This window comes from Talpa europaea, assembly GCF_964194135.1.
Source record: "Talpa europaea genome assembly, chromosome: 2".
NCBI lineage: Eukaryota > Metazoa > Chordata > Mammalia > Eulipotyphla > Talpidae > Talpa > Talpa europaea.
This window is the reverse complement of record NC_140068.1, coordinates 14,505,641-14,530,550: the sequence shown is the minus strand read 5'-3', so window position 1 is coordinate 14,530,550 and position 24,910 is coordinate 14,505,641. Positions and strand designations below refer to the sequence as shown.

Below are 24,910 nucleotides of genomic sequence, written 5' to 3'. Positions count from 1 at the left end.
TATTCCTAAAGTAGATATTTTTCTAGACTTGCGCTAAAAGGTTAATAACAAACTGAATCAAAAATAGCTTAACTGACTGCCAGAACAAAGGTAATTACTTCCTCCAGAAAAGAAAAAAGCAGCATTCTCTAACTTCTATACACAATGTCCAACATCTAGTCAAAATTTTTAGATATGTGACAAAGTAAGAAAATGTGACACATTGTGAAAGAAAAATCAGACAATAGAAATAGACCAGAAATCATACCAATGATAGAATTAGCAGCCAAGAATATTAAAATATCTACTATTAAGACATACTAGAGAATTTAAAAGAAAACATGAATATCATGAGAAGACAAATGGTGATATGAAAAAGTAACAAAATGGAACTTATATACTGCAATAGAAAATATATGAGAGAATATTTTAATGACGTGACTAATAGTATATCAGATGTTACAGATCAGTAAACTTAAAAATGCTGCTATATAAAATAGCAAACAAGGCACATAGAGGGAAGAAACACTTAAAGAAATGAATGAACTCTCAGTGACATGCAGAGTACCACCAAGATTGTAATTATTGGAAGGGGATCTCCCTGGTGGCATAGAGGTTAAGTCTCAGGACTATCACCAATACAGCCTGAGTTCGATCCCCAGCCAGGGAGCTAACCCAGATATGGTACAACAGACCTCTCCTTTCTCACTGCTGCTCCCCTCAGCAGTGTATTTCAGTAAATCCACCGGTTCTGTTCCCCACTCTGTCTCTGGTGAATTCTCTCACCCACCTTACCTCTGGCCTATACCCCAGTTCTATGCATAAATAAATAAATATTTAAAAAAAATAAGTCCAATTGGAGACCCAATTGGAGACCCAATTGGAGACCCAATTGTACTTGGGTCAGAAAAAGTAATTAAGAAATAATGCCTAAAAAATTTCAGATGTAATACAATGTAACCCCAAATCCATAAAGTTCAACAATTCCCAAGGAAGATTAGCATGAAGAACACATTATACTTAAATTGTTTAAAAAGAACTCCGATAAAAAAAAAAATTCTTAATATCTGCTATAGAAAAAAGGTCTGTTGCATATATAGGAACAAAGAGCAGAGGAACAAAGTGAGAATTGCAGCAGACTTTTCATCAGAAACCATATGTGAGGCAAGAAAGGAATAACATTTTTAAAGTGTTCAAAGAAAAAAATCAACGTAGAATTTTATTCCCAAGGACACTAGAAAGGCATATATTACTGAAAGAAATAAATTTCAAACTTTCAACTTAAACTCCCATACCAAGTGAAAACTTTTTTCAAAAATTATGTCAAAATAAACTTTTTGAGTAAATAAAAGCTGAAAGAAGTCATAATTTTCAGGTCACCACTATAGTATTAGTAAAAAAACAAAAAGTTCTCCAGGAAAAAGTAAACTAATTACATCAAGCAGACATTTGGGTCTATCCAAAGTAATTAAAGCACCAGAAATTATATTATGTGCAAAATTTTAATTCAAAATAGATTAGTTTTTAATTTTCTAACAAGAACTATAAAATACTCAGAAGAAAATGTTAGCCGTAAGTCCTTGGACATCAGTCTTAGAGACAACTTCGAGGATTCAATTCTAGCAGTAAGGGAAACAAAAGCAAAAACAAAATTAAGCTACATCAAACTAAAAATCTTCTTACAGTGAAAGAAACCACCACAGAAATTACAAAAAGGCAGCCTACAAATTTCAAGAAGATAGTCACAACTAATTAACAGATGGAACAATGGATAAATACCCCAAATACACAATGAAGAACTCATCTAAATCAACAACCATAACCAAGCAGTCCAATCCAAAAATGGACAAAAAATGTGAACAGATGCTTTTCCAAAGACAACTAACCAACAGGCACATGAAAAAGTGATCCTCATCACTTATCAGGGAAATGGAAATCAAAACCTCAAGGAGCTATCACCTCATAACTGAAAGAATGGCCTAGACAAAAAAAAAAAAAAAAAAAAAAAAAGCCAAGAACAAGAAATGGTGACCAGTGTGTAGAGAAAAAAAGAACCCTACATTCCCACTGCTGGTGGGAATGTAAATTGGTGTCATCAATATGTAAAACAGCATGGATGCTCTTCAAAAAATTAAAAATAGATCTACCACATGATCCAGCATTTTCACCTATAGGTATCTAGTTGAAGAATATGAGAACACTAATTCAAAACTATGTGCCCACTTATGTCCATTGTAAGCTTATTCAAAATAATTAAGACATGACAACACCCTAGTGTCCCCTGAGGAATGACCACCTAAGGAAGGAGGTGATAGATATATATGTACATTGGAAGAGTACTCGGCTATATCTTAAAAAAAAAAAAAAAAAAGATAAAATCTCACCATTTCCTACAATATGGATCGACTGTGAGGTGATTCTGCTAAGCAAAATAAATCAGAAGGAGAAAAAGAAATGCACATGATTTCACACATATAAATAATATAAATAAACAAAGCAAATGAACAAAACAAAAACAAAACCTTAGACCCTGACATCAAATTGTTCATTAGCAGAGGGAAGCAATGGGGCCAGATAGGGAATAGCGGAAGATAACTAGAACATTGGTGGTGGGAGAGGCATGGTGTAGACATTTCCTGAGGTGTGAAGTTGTGCTTTTAAATAAATGAACATTGTACACCAGTGGTCCATTTTATACACACACACTAAAGTTTTTCTTATTTCAAATATTATTATTTAGAGCAAACACCATAATTTATTGTAAAAGGGTATAAAATATGTGTAAATAAACTGTATTAAAGTAACCACACTGATGGGTGGGAGAAATGTAAGAGCATTGCCGTTGGGTCTCATATTATACGTGTGGTTGTGTCAACTTACTTGAATGTAATGTGGGTAAGTTAATGGTGCATACTGTCAACCCCACAGCAAACACTGAAACAAATCCAAGGTTTAGCCAGTATGCCGGCGTTAAAATGGAATCTAAGACTTTCTCAGTTAATCCAAAAGAAGGCCAAATAAAAGGGAAAAAGAAACAAAGAACAGATGGGACAGAAAAAAAAATAAATGATTGATTCATATCCAACCACACCAGTGATTATAGTACATGTGAATGCACAAAACACTTTAATAAGAGGGAGAAATTGTCAAACTAGAGATTAAAGCAAGATGTAATTATGTGCTGTTTATAAGAAACTCACTTTGAATTCAGTGTGTGTTGATGTTTATTTTTGTGTTGTGTCAGTGAAAAAGTGTTTACCAGACAAATTGAAAATGGGAGAAAGTTTGAACTGCTCAAATAATAAGCTCTTCAGTAATTCTGGACTAGTGCTATTTCTCCCAAGAATTTATGTGATTGTTTGAATTTTCTAGAGTAAGTCTTAGGGCTAGAGCAGGATTATACTTTCTTAGCCATCATTCTGTCAGTATGCAAATAAAATTTCTTAGGCTTTCATAACTTCAGCAAAAATTCCATAATTCCTCTGTTTTCATGAATAATTCCATAATTTCCTCTGTTTTATTATCTAGGACTGTTTTGGGTGAAACATTACTTAATCTTTCAGAGAAAAATGTTTTTACTTTTTGAGAATAATTAAGGTATATTAATATAAAGAAGGATACAGTTAAAATGGTTTCCTTTTCTTAACTCTGAAAAATAATATAGTCTGTTCCCTCCATCAAATAAATTACTCTTGAAAGTGGAATAAATTGAAATTCACATCTGAACTCTGAGAAAATCATGTAGATTCCAATTCATGTATTTAAGGTTCCTTCCTCGGTATATATGACATTTTAAAAAGTATTAAAATGCATCATAGTATGAAAATGGCCCTCTATAAAATAGAAATCTTTCTGGAGAGATGGTCTTCAAGGCATGTGAACCATCCTCATGTTGCAGGTGATACGAAAAGGAGAAGTGAGCTGCTGCTGGATTTGCACGGCCTGCAAAGAGAACGAATTCGTGCAAGATGAGTTCACCTGCAAAGCGTGTGACTTGGGCTGGTGGCCCAATGCAGACCTGACAGGTAGGTGCTGCCTCATGTATCACCTGGTGCCTGGCTATTAGCCTTTGCAATGTGTCAAGCATTTAAAATGTGAGTGACAAAATTTGTTTATAGTGTGTGTTTTTTAATGCTCATGTCAAAGTATACTCATAAACCTCTTATAAGTTCTCCATAATCTATAGTGAAAGGAAAATTCCTTTAAGCCTAAATAAAAACATGCATCAAAGGGTATTCTGGTACATACCAGCCTTTTCTGGTTTTCTCTTTTGAAGATATTTCTAGTCACCTGAGTTTATATTTGTGTTTCTTCACCAGCTGTGTGTAAGGCACTCGCACAGGCCCTAAAGGTACAAAGATAAATGAAACACTGTCCCAGTTTTATTTTGCTTAAAATATAGTAAGGAAGAATTGTGAAAAATTGACATGAAATAATTACTCATACTAAGGAAGTATTTATAAGTGCTGTAAGGTTTGTTAGGCAGATGAGAGGATGAAAGAAATTCCAGAGAGAACATAGAACATGGGAAACACATAGCCTGTAAACATGGGAACATGTTGGTGGGGCTGGTTGGTGGCAAGAGGACCTGGTGGAGCAGCGGTCAGAGTGGGACTTGGTGAGTGGACTGGCAGTGGATAGTAAACAGCATTTGCATGATCTTTTCTCAAGTGCTTGCCTGTCAGGTACAAGCACAGGCAGCCCAATGAAGGATTTAAGGTAGTGGGCAGGGCTTCCCTGGTGGTGCAGGGGTAAAGTCTCAGCACTATCAAGCTATCGTAGGCCACTGTAGCATGAGTTCGATCCCCCACCAGGAACTTGACCCACATGGTACAGCAGACCTCTCCTGTCTCACCCGCTGCTCCCCTCTGCAGTGTATTTCAGTGCATCTGCCTGTTCTGCTCCCCACTCTGTCTCTGGTGAATCCTCTCACTCCGCCCCCACCCCTCGCACCTCTGGCCTACACCCCAGTTCTTTTATGCATAAATAAATAAATTAAATAAATTAAAAAAAAATAAAGTGGTGGACAGCACCCTGATATCCCAGAAAGATTCTCCCTGGTGGGAGCGTGGCGGAGTATAGTGAGACCGGATGAAAAAATAGAGGTTAGGAAGCTGTTGCTTTGGTTCCAGTGAGTAATTTCAAAGGGTGTGTGAGGACTCAGGTACCACAGCAGGGCTATACAGGAATAAGTGAAAGCAGGAGGGGTGGGGGTGGGGTGGAGATGAGGGTTGACTGAGCTTTGGTGGTGGCTGTGGTGAGACCTATACGGGGCTGAGGTGTGAAACTGTCCACCTAACACCTATCTAGTGTGGTAAATTAGTGTTAGCTGAATAAAAACAGGTAAGGAGATAATTCACTAGTAAAATCTAGGGGAATCATCTGGAAGATTATATGAGTTGATGAGGATCCTAGAGCAAAGTTCAGGAAGATAAACTTTGTTTCCCACGGGCCAAAATAGGATCTCACACAGGAGAGGAGTGTCACAAGTACTTCTGCCAAATTTGAAGAGTCAGGGATACTTGGAAACTTTTCAGCTGGGCTTTCTGATTCTCACGTTAAAAAGAGGAAGCTGAGGCCCAAACAGGTCTTGGATTTCCAAGGTCATCAGCAACTTAGGAGCAGAACCCTGTTCACTGCTTTTTCACCCTCTTGAGTGTGCCTGCGGGGTGCTGTTGAAAATCATCAGAAAGAGTAACTTCCTGAATGACTAATAACTTTTTCATTTGTTCTGAATAAGAATATAAAATTAAGAAATTGTGAGGCTTATCAAAGCACATCAAAAGTGGCTAGGTAAGTAGAACAAGGTCACAATATTATGTATGAAGTGAGAATCCCTTTTGAAATATTAGCCCTGTTAGAAAAAATAAACTGAGTCACAAAAAACTTTAGGAAATCACCTAGTACAAGGGCCTTTTTTTGAAGAAAAGGAAATTAGGCCAGAATATATTTGAAGATACAAACTTTATTTCACTCGTCTTTTTATTCTCCAGCTGGAAACTGGTTTTCAAACCTCAATGTGTCTAAAATTTAAGTATCTGCAGAGGCCTATTCATTAATTTCTGAGATGGAAACCAGAAGCCCTGAGACACTTAGCCCTCCCTACAAAGCCCATCCTTCAAAATACACTGGCCTCTGGCTCCTAACCTGGTGCCATGAAAGGATACCTGCCTGCTAAGTGTCTGTTCTGTTGAGAGAATTAGAAAGAAGGAACTCATCCAACTTCATTTGGTCAATGCACTTGATTATTAGAGAAGCCACTGGATTCAATTCTCAGATGGATCTTCTAAATTTTAAAAATATAAACTACAAACTAATTTAAACCATTTTTCTCTGTCTCAATATTTACTGTGACTGCTGATTCTACCTACTCTTAGTTTTACAATATACACTATTGCTTACTTTATGCAAGGCATTTTTTAAGGCACTGGGACATGCAGGTGAGTAAAGCAAGACCTCTATCCCAAAAGAAAAGTATCCAAAGAAGTAACACTTATTTATACAGTCAATTATAATATTAACTCCTACAATAGAGATATGTGCAAAATGCCAAATAAAAAATTTATTTTTTCCCTGGAAAGAGAAAATCCTTCACCAAAGAAGGAACATGTGTGTTGAAGATTGTGTAATAAATAGAATTTCACCTTGCAGGTAATTGATAAAAATGTAATTACATTAAACATTTCCATAAAGCCTTTCATAATCCTGAAGTTTTATGGCAAGTTTTATGAATGACTCCAAGTAAAATGACACTTTAAATAGAATAATTGTGTCCTTTATTTATATCTTAATTCACATTAAGTTTGTTTTTCTCTAATTTGGTTTTGGATAGTTCTCTGTTGTCATTGAAGAGCCTGGTATACACATAGGGGAGAGAATCCAGTATCCTCACAAGAGATAAAACAATCAGTACTGTTGTAGGTAGATTGTTTCAAAGTGTCATTATGACAAACTGCTGCTGTTACAACATTAGAATACTTATATCCCCTTGTAACATAGGAATTTTTAAAATATTTTTCCTCATCCTATAAGACAGGATTAGCTTATAGCTACACTTAGACGACTCTGTGATTATCTATGGCCATGTCTGAGTATCTGTCTTTGACTCCTGACCACATCAAGAGCACTGAGATTCACAGAATGCATTTTAAAGTTTGAAACTCCACCATGACAACCAGAGTTTGTTTACTGATGGATTTTACCTGGTATAGTTTATGAGAGTATCTGCCTTGGTGATATGACTTGAAGGTCACAAAAAGACTTAATTGGGAACTTTTGCCTGACCTGTCTCAGAACCAGTATTCATTGTGCAAATCTTGGTGGTTTAATACTCAGATAAAGATGTCTTTATAATCCTTAGGACCATAAAGGGCTTGCACCTGAATATATCTTCCCCTCTTGGTGCTTACCTACACTGTCTTTATTTTACTGTACTATACCTTCTGCCCTTAAATAAAACCATGTATAGGTGTATGTTCTACAGTTCTTCCAAATGCTTTGAAATATTTGAATGTGTGAAATCTTTGCATGTATGAGTAGATCATTATGAGCAAATTTTGTGTAACATACCTTTATATTATTTCTTAAATTGACTCTCTTCTATGAATTGTAGCTTGATATATCAGAACTTGAATTACTGAGTTAGTGATGACTGTCTCTGGTAAAACTTAGGCTTGGGCAAGCTCTTATCACTAGTAAGAAGAACATTAAAAAAAAAAAAACTCAGATGCGTATAGCTTTACATCAGTAAAGAAGAAAAGTGTGAATAAGCAAGGGTAGACAAAGAAGGGTTCTACATATTCAAAAACCTTCTGATGATGATTTTGTGCAGGAGACCATTACATAGTTGCCAGTTTGCTCGCAGGTAATTGGGGTAGCAGCCAAATTCAGTGGACTTTCCACTTCTGGACAGTCTCTATAGGTTCTCTGCAGAACCTCAGTTAAACATCATGAATGGTTATAAAACATTCAATAATATTAAAGTTTCTTCTCATGTGTCCAAAGGTTTGAGTTGCGAAAGACATGTGTGCATCATTTAAATCCACAAGTCAATATTCTAGTGAAAATGTGTCCATCTCACTGGATTGATAACATGAAACTTTCTAACTAAGAAACACAAAATCTGATTGTATTTTTAGCCATTGTGAATATTTTGGCTTTTCAACAGGGAATGCTTCAACCCATCCAGAAAATTAAACACACTATTTAAGCTAGCACATATTCATGAACCATACAGGGGACAAGTGTATACAATCCATTTGCAGTTGCTCAAAGGGTCCTTTTGCAATTATTGACACAATTGCAAATTGAAAATTGTTTCACTGTTCACCTTTATCATTTATTCAGATTAATTTCAATTATAAAATTTCCAATTTAATTACAATTGAAGCGTGAACTGGTCAAATCTGCTATCCTGGAAATGTTTTCCCATTAATATTTAATTTTTCCCTGATGGAATAAGTTCATTTATTTTTTCATTAGGATTTTATCCAGTGTCTATTGGATGTTTTATCTGGTGCCAACAGACAGCCATTCTGGTTTTGTTCAATATTATCCTTACAGATCTTACAACACAATCATTCTGGCATTTCTTTCAAGAATCTTTTTTATGACCAGGCTTTGTGTATATAAAATTGAATCCTTGAACAAATCCATTAAATTGTTGTTATTAATAAAGTATGTGTTGTTTTATAAGAGACCCTGTGTAAGCACTTTTTATTAAAGCAGTCTGTTTAGCAAGATCAGCCTAAAATATTTTTATTATATTTCTAATATGTACTTATTGCATTGTTAGCTTTTATGGTACCTTTTTACTGCAAGTTTCAACCCATGATAAAGTCATTTTACCTAAGATCAGTACATCAAAAAATTAATAGTACTATTAATTTTCAGAATATGAAAACTTTAAAAACCATTCTATATCATGTTAAACAAGGCAATTAGTTTAAAAGAAGTTTTACTCTTTTGAAAATTGACCTGCTACACAGAAGGCCACAGTTCAGTAAAAAGGAAAATTAGTAAGTAATAAGTAGTTACAGTAATAAGTAGTTTCCTTCTGAATGATAGTTACTGTGGGTTATAGGGCTTTTTAAGTGACATGTCTTTTTGCAGTATGTGCAAGTTTTCTTATCTATAGACTCTGAAATAATTTTTTTTAATATTTTTTAAAGTTTTTTATTTATTTTTAAAGATTTCTTTCTTTCTTTATTTATACAAGCACTGGGTACAGTCAGAAGTGCTGGAGGGTGAGAGAATTCAAGCCAGCGCGGGGAGCAGAGCAGGCAGAAGGACAGAAGTACACTGCTGAGGGGAGCAGCAGGTGGCAGGAGAGGTCTGCACACCATGTGGGACCTTCCTCCGGTGGCCAGGGAGCAGCCGGGGATCGAACTGGCGCTGCAGAGGCTGCGGGCAGCTTCGCAACCCAGCGCTCAACCACTGCGCCACCGGGGAGGCCCTGAAATCATTTTAAAATGGACTTTCTAAGTTGGTTTCCTTAAAGATCCATAATTATGTTGATATCTACTTAGCTCACATTTTAAGTCTATCTGGACTTAACCAGTGACATGCTAATGTTTTCTAAGTTCACAACTTTACACTTTAACGTTTTTTTCTGTTTGATTCCATAATTCAAGTCAGAGCCCATTTACAGAAAGAGAGTCTATACTTCTGGGTATGCCAACTATTGAGTCTACCCCAGAATTGTTTGAAGGTTTCCTAAAGACTATCATCCATATTTACATAGTTTATAATTCTGAATCTTTATTACAATGAAAGCTTCTGAAATTGCCTTACTTAATGCATTTTACATTTTTGTATTTTAAATCATATCACACAGGGTTATTTAAATCTTCTCTTTTCTAATCTAATGTTTTTAAACATTTTTCTCCCATGAGGCTAACAATTAATTGAATTAATTGGTACCTATCTGTTGCATAGGACAACAATTATCTAATATTTATCTAATAAATATCTTGGATTCTGCAGAAAATAGTTTGTATCTCTGAAATTTAGGAAAATCCTTAACTATAGCTCTTAATTTGGCTTGGGGCCAGAGTTTCAATGCAACTTTTATAGAACTGTGTTCTAGAAATTTAAAATGTAGTATGGTATCATTTTCTAATGAAAACTCTCAGGACATAATAGCTCATTTATAAAATCAGGTAAAGTTGCATAGAAAAAGAGAGGATTGCAAAGAAATTAGCTTTTAAAAGGTTACCAAGTCCTTGACAATTACTACATTGGGATCGGAATTTTATTTAGCAGCCTCATTCTGACAATGAAAGGAGTTATGTAGTATTGTATCTCCTAATTTATCTAGATTTCCTCTTAAATACTCTAATTTATTGATTTTGTCATATCAAAAGTCCCTCACCATCGTCATTGCTTTTTCTTTCTGCCTTTCTAAGTATTGATTCATCTTTCTGAAGTTTATCAAGGAAATGAGAAGATTTAGAATTAAAATGTGACTTTCTATAGGAAGAAGTTCTTTCAGAAGAAGTTGAGACTTTGAAACAGACAAACATTTCCTGAGAGAGAGTACATACATTGTGGGCACTGTCCTCAGTGCATTGTGGGCACTGTCTGAAATGAAGAGTGTGTGCTTGTGAGGGGTTGGCACTAGCTTATTAAATAGGAGTCTGTTCCTGACTGGATGATTATCGAAAGCATAGGCTGACACGGATTGGTTGGCATGCAAAAACATGCTCACTGAGAAGAGCTGTTGTTGATTGACTGAACAGGGTTAGGGGAGGCTTAAGTCAGATTACCTTGGCTACAATCAAGAAACCTTTTCCTAAATTTATGAAAATATTTTTTATTTTCACAATTGGAGAAATACCTGCCCTAATCAAACACAAAATCCCATGAAGGAATTGTCTACAGAGACTGAAAAAAAAGTATCTCTCTGAAATTCAAACTGGACTTTGTTTCCTATATCTCGAAGGACGAGATAAGCCAAGCATTTAAGGACACAACACAGCCTGTCCTTTCAGGAGATGGGTGAGGGGAGATGTCAGTCAGCCCTGGCATGTCTATTGGAGACTGACAGCCTGAAGGATGTCAGATGCCACATCCTGATTATACACAATTAAATGGGTGAATTTCAGGTAACACAATGTCAAAAAATGATTTAATCATCTTTCTGATGTTTATCAAGGAAATGAGAAAATTTAGGATTAAAATGTGACTTTCTATTAGAAGTACAGATTTTTTCTTGGTAAACAGGAGAATGAAGATTTTTCTAAAAAATCAAGTGAAATTTATGTTTAAAGCACTCTGCTGATCAAAAAAAAAAAAAAAAAAAACTTGTCCATGAGCTAGACAATAGCAACATAAAAATAAAAAAAAAAGTTGAGTCATTTCTTATACATATTTTATTATCAACACTTAACCTTTATTAGAAGCCCAAATTAACTGCCTTCTTTTCCCTTCTCTTCTGAAAATATAAAATCAAGTTCCACCCACTGTGTGACATCCATTTATAATACCAGTGTTAGAAGAAAAAATTCCATAGACTCAAGTATAAACTTTCATCACATTACACTAATGATGACATTAAATTTGGGAAAATGATTGTCCAGAGAAGAGAGTGGTACCTCTTTATTGTGTGATAGTGGGCATTTTTTTAGAAAACATTTAAATAACATGAATCGCAAGAAATATAAATGCAGCTATGCCTTTGGCAACTAGTAAGCACTGTTGTTACTGATAAGTGGAACTATTGGATTCATTTTAAGATGGTTTTTCTCATCACAGGCTGTGAACCTATACCTGTTCGCTATCTCGAGTGGAGCAACATAGAATCCATCATAGCCATTGCCTTTTCCTGCCTGGGCATCCTTGTCACCTTGTTTGTCACTCTCATCTTTGTACTTTACCGAGACACCCCAGTGGTCAAGTCCTCCAGCCGCGAGCTCTGCTACATCATCCTAGCTGGCATCTTCCTTGGTTATGTGTGCCCTTTCACGCTCATTGCCAAACCTACCACCACATCCTGCTACCTCCAGCGCCTCCTGGTTGGCCTCTCCTCTGCCATGTGCTACTCTGCTTTGGTGACCAAAACCAACCGCATTGCACGCATCCTGGCAGGCAGCAAGAAGAAGATCTGTACACGGAAGCCCAGGTTCATGAGCGCCTGGGCCCAGGTGATCATTGCCTCCATTCTGATTAGTGTGCAGCTAACCCTGGTGGTAACGCTGATCATCATGGAGCCCCCCATGCCCATTCTGTCCTACCCAAGTATCAAGGAGGTCTACCTTATCTGCAATACCAGCAACCTGGGCGTGGTGGCCCCCGTGGGCTACAATGGACTCCTCATCATGAGTTGTACCTACTATGCCTTCAAGACCCGCAATGTGCCCGCTAACTTCAACGAGGCCAAATACATCGCCTTCACCATGTACACCACCTGCATCATCTGGCTGGCTTTTGTGCCCATTTACTTTGGGAGCAACTACAAGATCATCACTACCTGCTTTGCAGTGAGCCTCAGTGTAACGGTGGCCCTGGGGTGCATGTTCACGCCCAAGATGTACATCATCATTGCCAAGCCCGAGAGGAATGTCCGCAGTGCCTTCACCACCTCTGATGTCGTGCGCATGCACGTCGGCGATGGCAAGCTGCCCTGCCGCTCCAACACCTTCCTCAACATCTTCCGGAGAAAGAAGCCCGGGGCAGGGAACGCCAAGTGAGTTATCTGGCCTGGTCTCTCCCTCTTTCCTTCCCAGCCCGCTTCTCCCCTTACCCCCACCCTTTCCTTCTATTGTCTAAATCTTTTTCTTCCACTTCCCCAATATTTTTTCATTCTTAATCACTTCTTTCTTTCAAATCACACAGATTTTTTTTTTTTTTTTGCAGTAGGAGTGTAGTGCTAAAGGTCTGTGTTTCCATTCCTTTGAAAACACAAGGAACATGAAGCAACAATCAGCTAAGTGTATTCTTATTCCAAACTAAAAACAGTAGCTTCTGTCCTAGTATATGTTGCCTTTGGTGTAGGTCCTCCCTCCAGGCAGCATCACACATCTCTGAGATCTGGGTCAGAGAGGCTGACTCTAGCTCTAGTTTCTAGCTGAAGCCGTGGTTGACAGTGGTTTCTGATTTCCTTTCTGATTTATCACTCTGGAACCATAGCAATACTAATGTGTGATGGAGAATGAAATGAAGCATCTGGAGATATTTAACTATTTGGCTCTTTGATTGCAAATGAAAACCAAGTATGTCCTCAAATAAGTTTCCTTAAGTAACTGTTGCCATGACCCTCTTACCATTGACCTTTCATGAGGCTTGTAATAAAGAGATTCCATAATGCTACCAATAACTGAACCATGTCTACGGCAGGTCATGATCAGCATGATTTTCTGGTCATAAAGCACCCAAAAGAAATAAGGAACCAGATCATGATGATGAGGCCCAAACTTGAGCCGGTCTTAACATCAAAGTTCAGATTATTTTCAGTCTGTAATTCTTTGGAATAGTTTGGGTAATAAATTCTTTTCTATTTTCTTCCTCTCTTTTTGCATAGAGGCATATGTTCAAATTGCCATGTGTGATCTTTTTTCTCTAACAAATTTCACATAAACTTTACAATTTGAAAAATGACCTGGATGCTTCAATTTCTAAAGTTAATTGAATTATCGAAAATTAAGCAATTTCTCTCTTAGCAGTGTTAATGTTACTTTTTGAAAATATCCTTCTAAAGTGAAGAATTTTAATAGTAATGATTGTAGCATATACGTTGTTCCACCCACCAGAACAAGGCAGCAAGGTATGGGGGAATGGATCTATTTTCCCTGACTTTGTAGGTGTGGAAACGAAACCACCTTATGATTCTTAACTGTAATTCTACTTAGTTAGCCATTCTTTGCCTAGGTCTTAAAATGACATACATTTCTCATCATGATATATATTATTAAATCTATAAACATAAACCTCTGGGTTATATAACTTCTTGCCAAGTGGCACCTTGGACATATTTTACTAAAATTGTATAATTAATTTAAGTATCTGTTAAGGGAAAGTATGGGAAAATATTTTAAATTCCACAGAATATTATTTTAAATGACATACCTAATTTTTTCCAGCATTATGGATGAAGTCAATAATTTATATCTACTGCTTGCTCTATCATTTTCAAGTCCTCCATAAGGTGCTAATCACAAAAGTTACTTAGTCTTATTTTTCTCTGCCATGACTTTTCATGCCAGCCAACACTTGCTTAGTATCAGCCTGCTGGCAGGAATTATCAGCAAGCATAAAAGCAAAACAACAGTTCCACCAGACAGGAAAAAAATAGACCATGGCCACAGAGTCCAGATGTGAAATGGCATAGCAATTTTCATTAAGAAGGAGGGAATGTTCAGAAACAACGTGAAAAGGGAGGAAACACTCTTTAAAATGGGATATTGGTACAGACTAAGAGCTTTCCTTTTTCACAACCCATATGGTTTTATAAAGGTTCCATTCCAGTTCCATCCTGCCATGACCCAGCTCCATGTTTCTGTAACTTTCCTGCTTTTATTATGGTTCTTCAGAAACATTGGTATCATTGTTGGCTGTGGTCATTTCTAAAAGCTGTTAATCATTTAACGAAAGCAGAATTTTAAACATTTAATGAAAAGAGAGAACTTATGTGATCAAGATATGTTGTGTTTTTATCCAGGAATATGCATTTTTGCAACCTCTGATGTTGTGTGTAGACAGGCCTGGGCACCAGTTGGGGAAAGGCAGTGACTAGTGGGCAGTGCACTGGCTTTGGCTGCTGGGATAAGCTGACATTGCTTAACAATGCTTAGCACTTCTATAGAAGCCACCTTCTCACACCTGGAACTGCTTTCTTTCTAAGCTGAGAAAATTCCCTTAACTCTTATGAATGTAGAAATTAATTTCATTTGGGATCATGCTTTTGAAAAGAAAAATCATCTTGGTCTAAACTGGATTGGTTGCCCAGGAAGTGCTAGTTTCTCGAGTTAACTCATTGCTTAACTACTAAGGATGTTATTTATCAAGCACTATCAGATTATTATAGTAAAGAAATAAACTTCTAATTAATAATTATAGCATGCATTATTATTTGTACAATCTGGAACTTCTCCAGGGTGTACCACACAGCTGACCCTAGAGGGTTTTTGAAGCTCAACTTCTGTGGAAAACCACCCTTCATTTATTTTCCCATTTATTCTGTTATTGCTTCCCTTGTTCATCTTCAGCAGACTGGAATTTTCAAATATAACAGTAATCTCACTCTGTATGTTTTCACCTTTGTGGTTTTGTTTTGTCTTTTCCTGGTTTCCCTCTAAAAACCACAAACAAGGTAATATTTCTATAGTAACAAAAACTTAGCAAGAGTTTTGCTGAGTGAAGCAAGGTCTGCAAACTCTGGAGAGCATACACTCCAGTCAGTTACCATCCTGGGGTCTGTTGCCATCCTGGATGAATTTCAGCGAGGGTCTGCGCATGTAGCTATAAACCAGAGCAGATGCTGTAATGACGAGCTTGCCACTGACTGATCTCATGGAATATTGTTCTGAGGAGCTGCAGGTCCGACTCTAGTCTTATCACAGGCTGTTTCTGAGATACACAGGAAGAAGGGTGTTGTGTACCTGTTTTTGAAAAATTTATAACGTTTTAAAAATTTATTCACAGCCGAGTGTGTCTTAAGCAACCAAAAATTTGGGCGCTTGCTTTGTGTTTTCTGAAATGTATTTTAGGAGGTTAAGCAATAACTTGGATGTTTGGGTTACTTGAGTTATTTGTAGTTAGAAATTCTTATTAAGCATAATTCTACTCTGGAATGATACAACTATCTTTGTCATCACTGACTTTTTTAGCTGTTAATTTAATGTATTTGAATGGGAGAATATTCATGCCTAAGCTACTATAAAAATATTAGTAAAATTATTTTTCTTGGCAATAGAAGAAACATGGAAATCCATATATATCCATATATAAGTAAATTGTCTAGATCAAAGCAATTGTCTAGATCCAAAAAAAAGACATTTTTAAGAAAAATGAGTTAACATTATGCAAATGAAAAATTAAAATATTATGTAAATGACATGCTTCCTTAAAAAAATGTTATATCAATGACTAAATGTCAAACTAACATTTTTAGTTATTTTCAGGATAAATAACCTCAATGAGTGCCAAAAAAATTTGATGGCACATGGAGTTGAAATGTGATAATACATTCCTATAACCTTTTGCATGTATAACCACATGCAAAACTAAAAACAATTACAATCACAGTAAGGGTGTTATATTTATGCATAGCAGTAATTTTCAAACATAGATTCCAAAGTAAGGAGAGTATTTTTATGTTCCTGTGTTTCTTAAGCATTTAAACATACATTTTATTGAGTGTCAGAACTACGTGAAATACTAAATGAAACAAAATTATGAAGAAAGTTTCCTCTTGATCTGTTGAGACACTTTTTGTTTGTAAGTAGAAGTAAATAAGCCTGCAGCATTAGTCACAATGAGCTGAGCAAGCATTTAATTTGTCTTTCCTCCTTTGTTATGAAAGGAAATCTAAAAATATGATAGACAGGCTACAGACATCATAATCAAGTAGAGATAACACACACTTTTTCATAGAAAGGTCTTATCTGCTATTCTAGCTTATAAATGAAAAAACTGTCATTTTTAAATTATGTTCTTTTTTCATACAGTAAAAGGCTTTAAAAATTATTATAATTCTTCACTCAATTTTAAAGTATCAGAAGATTTTACTGAAGTACTTGCCACAGAATTTTACTATTTGATAGTAACATTTCTGTTACTATCCACTGTTCTTTCATTCATTTACTCCATCAGTCATTGTTTCAATTGCAGGGTACTTGATATGAGTGCTAGATATTTTTCAGGATAAAAATATGTGAGGCAGGCACTGGCTGCACCAATCTTAAAATAGAGCAATGGAGATGCTCAAAAATATATCTAAATAAACTGTGTTAGATAGCGTACTAGAGGACCAGTGTTATATTTTGAGTGCCCGAGGAACAGAGATTATATGTAATAGAGTAGTATTGGTAGAAAGATAGAGAAAGATTTCTTAATAAAAGTAGCATTTGAACTTGACCTTAAAGAATGTTATTCAATGGGAGAAACTGTGCTATGCTGAGACCATTTCCAATATAGAAAATAATGTAAATGAAGTTCAGAAATGTTAATGCATTTTCAGGTCATAATAAGAAATCTGAATGAGGTAAATGGAGAAGTGTACTGATGGGTAAATTTAAAAATGCAGAAAAAGGACAAATTACAGATAATGATCAATGTTCCAAAAAGACCAGTCAGGTTTTCAGGTGCAATAAAACTTTATACTTCACAACAGTGTGTAAGCTTAATGGGACTAGGTTGAGGATAGAGCAGTTAATAGAGGCTACAGTCATCCAAATAAAGGGTTGGTTAAAGCCAAACCAATAACAAACCCTAGAAATCTGGCTGTAGAGCTGAGGCTGCCAGAGGAAGAAAGAGTGAAAAGATCAGAGGGTACAATGGACTATGGTGGAGGACTATGGGTGTCTTTGTATTGGATGTGATGTGGTGGCAACACCTGCAGGAGATAACCGTACATCTCTGAATTATATGCGGTGTTGTAAACCAGTGTTATCTCAATTTTAAAAGGGGGGAAATAAAATAAAAATAAAGTTTTAGAGTAGTGAAGTGGAAGTTGAACCCAAGGTATGCATATGAAAAGGTTGACTGGGCTTGATTCTCTAGAACTGTAATACAGAGTTTGGGGGGGGGAAAAAGAAATGAAAAAAAAAAAGAATATATATTATTCCTGATATGAGCCTGGTAGAAAATATATCTGCCAGAAAAATAGGAAAAGAATACAAGTAAAGTGTTGATGAGTTGGGTCTCAGACTTGTCACTTAAAAATGTTTAAAGACATACAAGTAGAGGCATCCAAATGGCTTTTAGAAATTCCAATCAGGAGCTCAAGAGAAAGGTCTGTGTTGGGTTCTGAATCAATAGACTTTAGAGTCAGTTGTCACGTAAGAATAAAGTGGCCCAGCGCATGGTTAAGATATAGAAAACAGGAAAAAGTGGGAGGAGGAACCTCTGAAAGTACTTACACTTAAGAGATAAGATAAAGAACTAAAATCTGAAGCAATAAGCAAAAGGGAATAAAGAGAATGGGGGAAACAGGTGAATGCAGTATCATGGAAAGCAAGGAGGAGACTGTATCTTAATCAACTTGGGTTGCCATAGTGAAATCCCACAGATTTGGTGGCTTAAACAGATGCTTATTTTCTCGCAGTTCTGGAGGCTGGAAGTCCAAGATCAGATTGCCAGCATGGTTGATTTCTGGTGAGAATTCTTCCCTTAGGTAGCAGATTGCTGTCTTTATCTGTATGAGCATATAACCTCTTTTCTGTGCAAGCTGTTGGGAAGGAGAGAGAAGCAGACAGGAAGAGGGGAGAGCTGTCTGTTGTCACCTTTTATAAAAGCACCAACCACATTGACTCCTCAAGACTTCATCAACTAACTGTATTACCTGCCAACGTCCCTTTCTCCTCATTCCATTGTATTGGGGGTTAGGACTTCAACAAATGATTCGAGGGGCATGAGACATTCAATCTATAAGTTTCAAGACAGAACTTGGGGTCCCAAAGGATGGAAGAACTCTATGGCTATCCTTGAGTGGTTTCAGTGGTGTGATCTGAATAGATCTTATGTTGCAATAGGTTGAGGAGTTTGAAATTGAACTTATTAAGACGTTTAGGCAGCATTTTAGAAGACTGGGCAAGAGGGAGGAGTGTGTAAGAGAAGAGAAATTTAAGCTTGCTTGTAATATCTCAGAAAGGAGTCAAAAGAAAAATAAAAATCGAAAATATGAAAGACAGATTTTAAATGTCCTGCTGGAGAGACTGACCCAGAACAATGCCACTACAATAAAACCCTTTGATTAGAACTGACAACTGGGTCGAGATAACCCCAACTCTGAGGAGTGTGCTGGTTGTGGTTGATGCCGGTTCTCACTTAGCTAAGTGTGTATTGCTTGACATTAAAAAAAGGATGAAAAATTAGGCTGGGAACTTACAGGAATTTTAATTACAATCCAAAAAACAGCCCTTATAACTGATTCTGTCAGACCTCTGGAACCCAATTCAAGGGAAAGATGAGGAAAACTCTGGAAAGCAAGTCTTGCTTTTCTGGAATTATTGGTGGAGCTGGAGAGTTTGAAGCTCACAGTAGAGATCCTTTGTAGAATAAAGTAGGTTCTTGTGTATTTGGAATCAGATGCAGTTGAGAAGGAAGAAGATCCCTTCCTTTAGCTATAAAAAGAGCAGTCAGTGCTGGGAGACACCCCTTCCCAAGCTATGGCCCTAAGTGCCGGGCGGGTGGGATGACATTAGGACAATGGAGGGTGGGCTCAATTGGATTCAACTTGACCTCCATCAGGCTCAGCCACCATTGTTTTGTTATTTTCTTCCTCTTGTAAATAATGTACTCATTCTGAAAATAGCATGGAAATAGCTCCTTTTAATGCTCTAACTTTGCATTTTCTATCCCGAGACCAAGGGGCACAGATCATACTTCAAAGAGAACTTAATTTCTTTTGGAGAGAGGTCATCTTTTATTTTCTTTCAAATAAATTTGTATGGCTGCACACAACAGGTTCTCAGAGTTAATATTTTATCTCCATGTTAGTAATGTATTGTTTCTAAGCAGAATTCAGAAGTATTCACATATGAATAGCCATAATAGTCCTGGGTAGTAGATGCAGTGTGCAAATAAACACTGTGCAAATAAAGAAGCTGGGTCTTGGAAAGCTCAAGGTCATTTTTTATAAGAGGAAGAAATGGGGCTAAAATCATTGTTTACTGGGTAAAATCATTTTTAAAATCATTCTAATAGCTTTCTGTTACCTCAGTAATGTACTGATTCATTCAAGACATTCACAAAAAAGAATAAGACATGGGACCTTCCTTATAATTTAGTGATACAAGATACCACGGCAATAAAATGGAATGAGTAAAATAAAAGGAAACAGTATAATTTGATTCATGTGGTTGCATAAATTTGAGTCAGATGTTTATTAAGTTCAGGTCTGATTTTTTTTTTTTTTTTGTTTTTTTGGCAAGCTACTAGTCCTTGGGTAAATTGTTCAATTTCTTGCATTGCAGATAAAAAATGTAATAATAATAATATCACTTATCTCTTAAATGTTTAGGAGGATTAAATGGAAATATAGAGACTATAGTAGCATGCCTTGCACATGGTCACATCTCAGTATTTAGCTAGTGACAGTAAGTTTATGGAAATAGAGGTGGGTAGATGGAAGTTCATATGGTAACATGAAACTCTGCCCTATACCTGTAAGTAGGATGGGAGAATTGTGCATCTTCTGGAAGCGGAGGCAGGCAAGTGGTACTCAGTGTGAGCTGTGTGTGAGGAAGGACGCCCTGTTTGACATGGCTTGGCAACCTGTCTGTGCTTGGCCACAGCTAAAGAAAGATGAGGTCATTTTTGCATTCCATCTGTTAGCCCTAGTGTCCAGTGGAAAGTGTTACCTACTCCAAAGAGAAGTAGCCTGTATGAACAACATGTTTGTAAAGCTCATTCGAGAACAGAAATATCAACAGAAAATATTAAAATACCAATGGATTTGGAAGCTCCAGATCATGAGAACAAAGTTTATAGGCTCATTAATTAGAACTCTGTTTCTTCAATTATAGAAACCAACTTAAGCTAGCCTAGCCAAAGGAAGTGGGGTATCTCATAGAACATATGTGGAAGCTAAGATTAAGTACCTTATGGTAATGTAGTTTGGAATACTCCTGAGCCACAGGGAGGACAGAGCTCCTGGGGAGAAAGGCTCCAGGCCTCTCTGTCATCCTCTGGCTGCCTCATTCATCATCTCCTCATAGGCTGCCTGGGTGCTCATGGTCAGTCTAAGGTCATCCCTCCTACAGCTCCTATGTTTACATGTTGGGATAGGTCCAGCTTCCCAAGAGACCATGTTTAGCCCTTGACAAGGCTCTGCTAACACATAAAAAAGCTGATTGGTGAATTTGATTTAGGTTCTATTCCAGTTGAGATGATGGACAAAGGATGGAGTCACATAATATAAAACCCTTCCAGAGGCCACCATGCCTGACCCCCATGGGTAGGACCAAGGAGGCAGATTGCGAATAAAGTGGTATGACGGTGGCATGAGCAGAAGCCCTGCAGGTGTCGACATCAGAGTAACCCATGTCCATCCCACACCCCACCATTCCCCTTTGTTATCTGAATAAGTCACTTCTAAATCCCAATATTGTATACTGAGAAAGGTTGATAAAGCATACATGTGGTTGATGAGATGAGCCAAGCAAAAATTAATCACCTATCTATGCAATATGTGAGTGATTATAAAAAATTCCGTATATGTGTGAAAGGAAGGGAAAGAAAATGCCACAGCTCTGACAGCTTTGGTAATGAAAGCTATTAGGCATGGAAAGGAATCAACCAAATTTAAAAGCAGGCTTTGTCTTTGTTACTCTTAAAGTGATTCTACTGCAAAGTGTTTCTGAATTGCCTCAGGATGGAGAAAAAGAGAGAGGGTGTTTTGCTTTTTAAAGGAAGGATGGCCCTCCGGAGATCACTTCTGAATTAATTAAAATGCATCATAAGTTACAGATAGGTTAACAATATAATACTAACTTATTCACATTGGTTAATAGAAAAAGAAAAATCAGTAAATATTACATCACTAACCCAAAAATGTATGTATAATTTGTTTTGATTTCAAAGAGGTAAGGGAAACCACTTATAAAATTGAAGGCAATTTAACAATACCCCTCTACAGATTAACTTTAAGATAAATGAGGTGTCTGCTGCTAACAAAATTAGGGCCAGTCCCTAGTGGTGCTATAAACATATTGAGAAACAACTGCTTAAAAAAAATCAATAACAATAGGAAATAGATTCCTTTCCTTGATTTTCCAGTCTTAATAACACGTAGTTATCTAGCGAGTGCTCTCAGACACTGGCAGTTAATACCACTTTCCATTTGGTCAGATTTTGCACTGCTTATGGCTTAGGTGCATGTGGGCTGAGGAGTAGGAAAAGCATTAACAAAATAAAAAATAAATACTTACATAATCAAAGTAGAATAAAAGAAATGATGGCATACAGTTGTCCCAGGGGTGAGGTAGGAGCAAGGGAGCAGAAGGGTTGATGGTAGATCTGTCCCAGCCAGCCCAGTGTCCCTAACCATGGAGTCTGGCAGGGCCTGATTGCAAGGGATTTTAGGAAAATCTTCATCATTCAGTGCTTTGTGTAAAAGAACATGGAGGCCTTACTTTTTACAAATGGGCAATTTCCTGGTGAAAAAACACTATGTGGTCTGGGACCTCACAGAACATTGAAACCCCAACCCCTCAGAAACCTAAATGACAATATGCAGGTGAAGTTCTGAGTCAGCGGAGAGGGAACATGTTCAGAAGGGACTTTGGCACAGACCTTGGAGTCGGGCATGGTCTAAAAAGAGCCGTAAACAATGGCTCCTATTGGCAACAACCAGAAACGGGGTAAGGTGGAGGAAGGTACAGAGAGACTGTTCAAGGAAGAAGGTTGTGAGGAGCTGTGGAGACAGGACAGAACACATCATGTTAGGGCAAAAAAAAAATATTTCAGTGGGACAAGCAGTGATTTGCTGTAATGTTTATATCACATAAATATTATATAAAATATATATGATCTATATATGATATTTGTTTAGCTCCAAATGTTTGAAGCTAAAAGTTATTCCAGAGTTGATTCTCATCTAAAGTCACTTCTGTTCTGATGGGTGGGATGGTTTCAGGGCCTGAGACAAACCTGAATTTGGGAAGAGACGCCTGTGTTATGCAACAAGTGATTTTCTAGCACCTGATATGTGCTGGTCAGTGGGCCAAGTGCAGCTTACAGAGTGGTGAACAGAATAGACTCAGCCGCTGCTTTTGTGGAAGTTCAAGTCTAATCAGACATTGAGTGACCACAGTTACAGCAAATGTTTGTAAAGATAAATTGAAGGTGTTACAGTAGTGTTTTCAAAGGGAGCTGACTAGTGCCAATACGTGGAGGCTGGGGACATTCCCAGGAAGAAGTATGGTTTAAGCTAAGAACACACGCTTCAGAATGAGAAAGGGGGTTAGTTAGGAAAAGAAGGAAAATCAGAGTGTAGTGCCTCCAAGCAAGAAAAATCCCTGGTGGCTGAAGAAAATGAAGAAATTCCTAAATGCCGGGAGCTAAGAAAGAGGAAACATTGTGATGAGAAGAGACCAGAAAAGTCAACTAAGACCAGATCATGCAGGTTCTGGTGAGCAGCTTTCAGAGCCTGGATCTCATCCCCTGAACCATGGAAAGCCACGACAGCTACTAAGCAAGGGTGCTCCTTTATGAGAGATGTATGCTTTGGAACGCACAGTCCTCGCTCAGTGTGGAGGATACTTAGGTGAGCAAGGGGAGTCTGGGGGTCCTCAGGGAAACTGCTGCAAGGAGATTTTGGTGACTTGAGCTAAGGTTTTGACCGTACGAAATGAAACAAATGGACACAGAAATGCTTATGTGGTAAAAATATAGTAAATTTTGACATCTACCTAGTAAACAGTAAGTTGCACTGACCACGGGGTTGTTTGGCTCTACAGTCTATAAAATTAGAGCTGTTACCAGATGGAATGCATTAACACATCTAACACATGATTGATCTGTAAGAAGGGGAAAATGATCAGGCACAAATGCAGAGTTGAGCAGTGGCTGAAACAAACATGAGAAATGGCCGTAGAGCTCTCTCATGTGAAGATTAGTGACTCATGGGTCCTTTGAAAATGTAAGTCCAAATGACAAAGTGATTCCTAGGCCTAAAACGATGAAACTGACACTTAGCTTAATGCCATGAAACATTGAACCTTGCAACCTTCCACCCCTTTTACTAACTCCCTGTGAACAAGCATCCATCAACGACTATCTTCTTTTATTTCCAGGTCTATCTGCATACATTTTGTTATTATAAAACCTGTATACCATTTCCCATTGCAAATTTAATGGAAATGCTGGTATATAACCATGTTATTACATGAACTTGTTTAGTTAAGTTTTATCCTGAATGGTAGATCATTCTTATGAGGTAGACAAAATTCAGCCCTCATATTTACTTGGGTAGTGTGTGGGGGGAAGATGATGCCAAGGTGGAGGCAGATTCTGGCTGGTCCCTGGGAAGACACTTCCTTGGGATCATGCCCTAGGAGCTCACCATGTGTGTCCCTTTGCCCTTCTCCTTGGAAGGTTTTACGAAGCATCTTAGCATCAGTGTCTTTTTTTTAAAGATTTATTTATTTATGCATACAAGAGCTGGGGTACAGGCCAGAGGTGTGGGGGGTGAGAGGATCCACGAGAGACAGAGTGGGGATCAGAACAGGCAGACTGACTGAAATACACTGCTGAGGGGAGCAGCGGGTGAGGCAGGAGAGGTCTGCTGCGCCATGTGGGTTGCTCCCTTGCTGGCCGGGGATCGAACTCATGCTGCAGAGGCTACAGATTGTTTCATAGTGCTGTGCTTAACCCCTTGCGTCACCAGGGAGACCCAGCATCAGTGTCTTATGGACAACCTGACATATCTGGTCTCAGCCATTCTATCCAGAAGTTCATAGATAGCTCATGCAGTACATACGTATTTTTTATTCCACAAGAATCCTGCTTCCCAAGAAAATGGAAATGATAGAATCCAAATATCTCAGGGGGCTTTATGAATGTTTTTCCACAAGAGCCTTGCAAATGTTTTAGAATGACTTTACTGCTATTACCAATTAATTACTGAGTAGAGTTAGAGCAGATATTTGATACCATCTTCATATCCCTCACTTTTAAAAGTTTAAAAAAATAGGTCATATAAGTATGTAGCCATTCCATACTATTCCTACTCCTATATACCTAGGAGTGGACTTTCTGGATGATTAGTCTG

The 24,910-nt window shown here is 37.4% G+C and overlaps 1 protein-coding gene across 2 annotated transcripts in view; it reads left to right on the top strand.

The window, feature by feature from the left end:
* Positions 1-24,910, top strand: part of GRM1 (glutamate metabotropic receptor 1) — a gene marked incomplete at both ends in the record, with an annotated part of 363,299 nt that overhangs the window by 317,022 nt on the left and 21,367 nt on the right. For both annotated transcript variants that reach the window (XM_084229060.1, XM_084229061.1), the window contains 2 exons: positions 3,878-4,004; positions 11,734-12,664. In XM_084229060.1, coding sequence (XP_084085186.1) covers positions 3,878-4,004; positions 11,734-12,664 — 1,058 coding nt within the window. The remainder of the gene's footprint in view (positions 1-3,877; positions 4,005-11,733; positions 12,665-24,910) is intronic.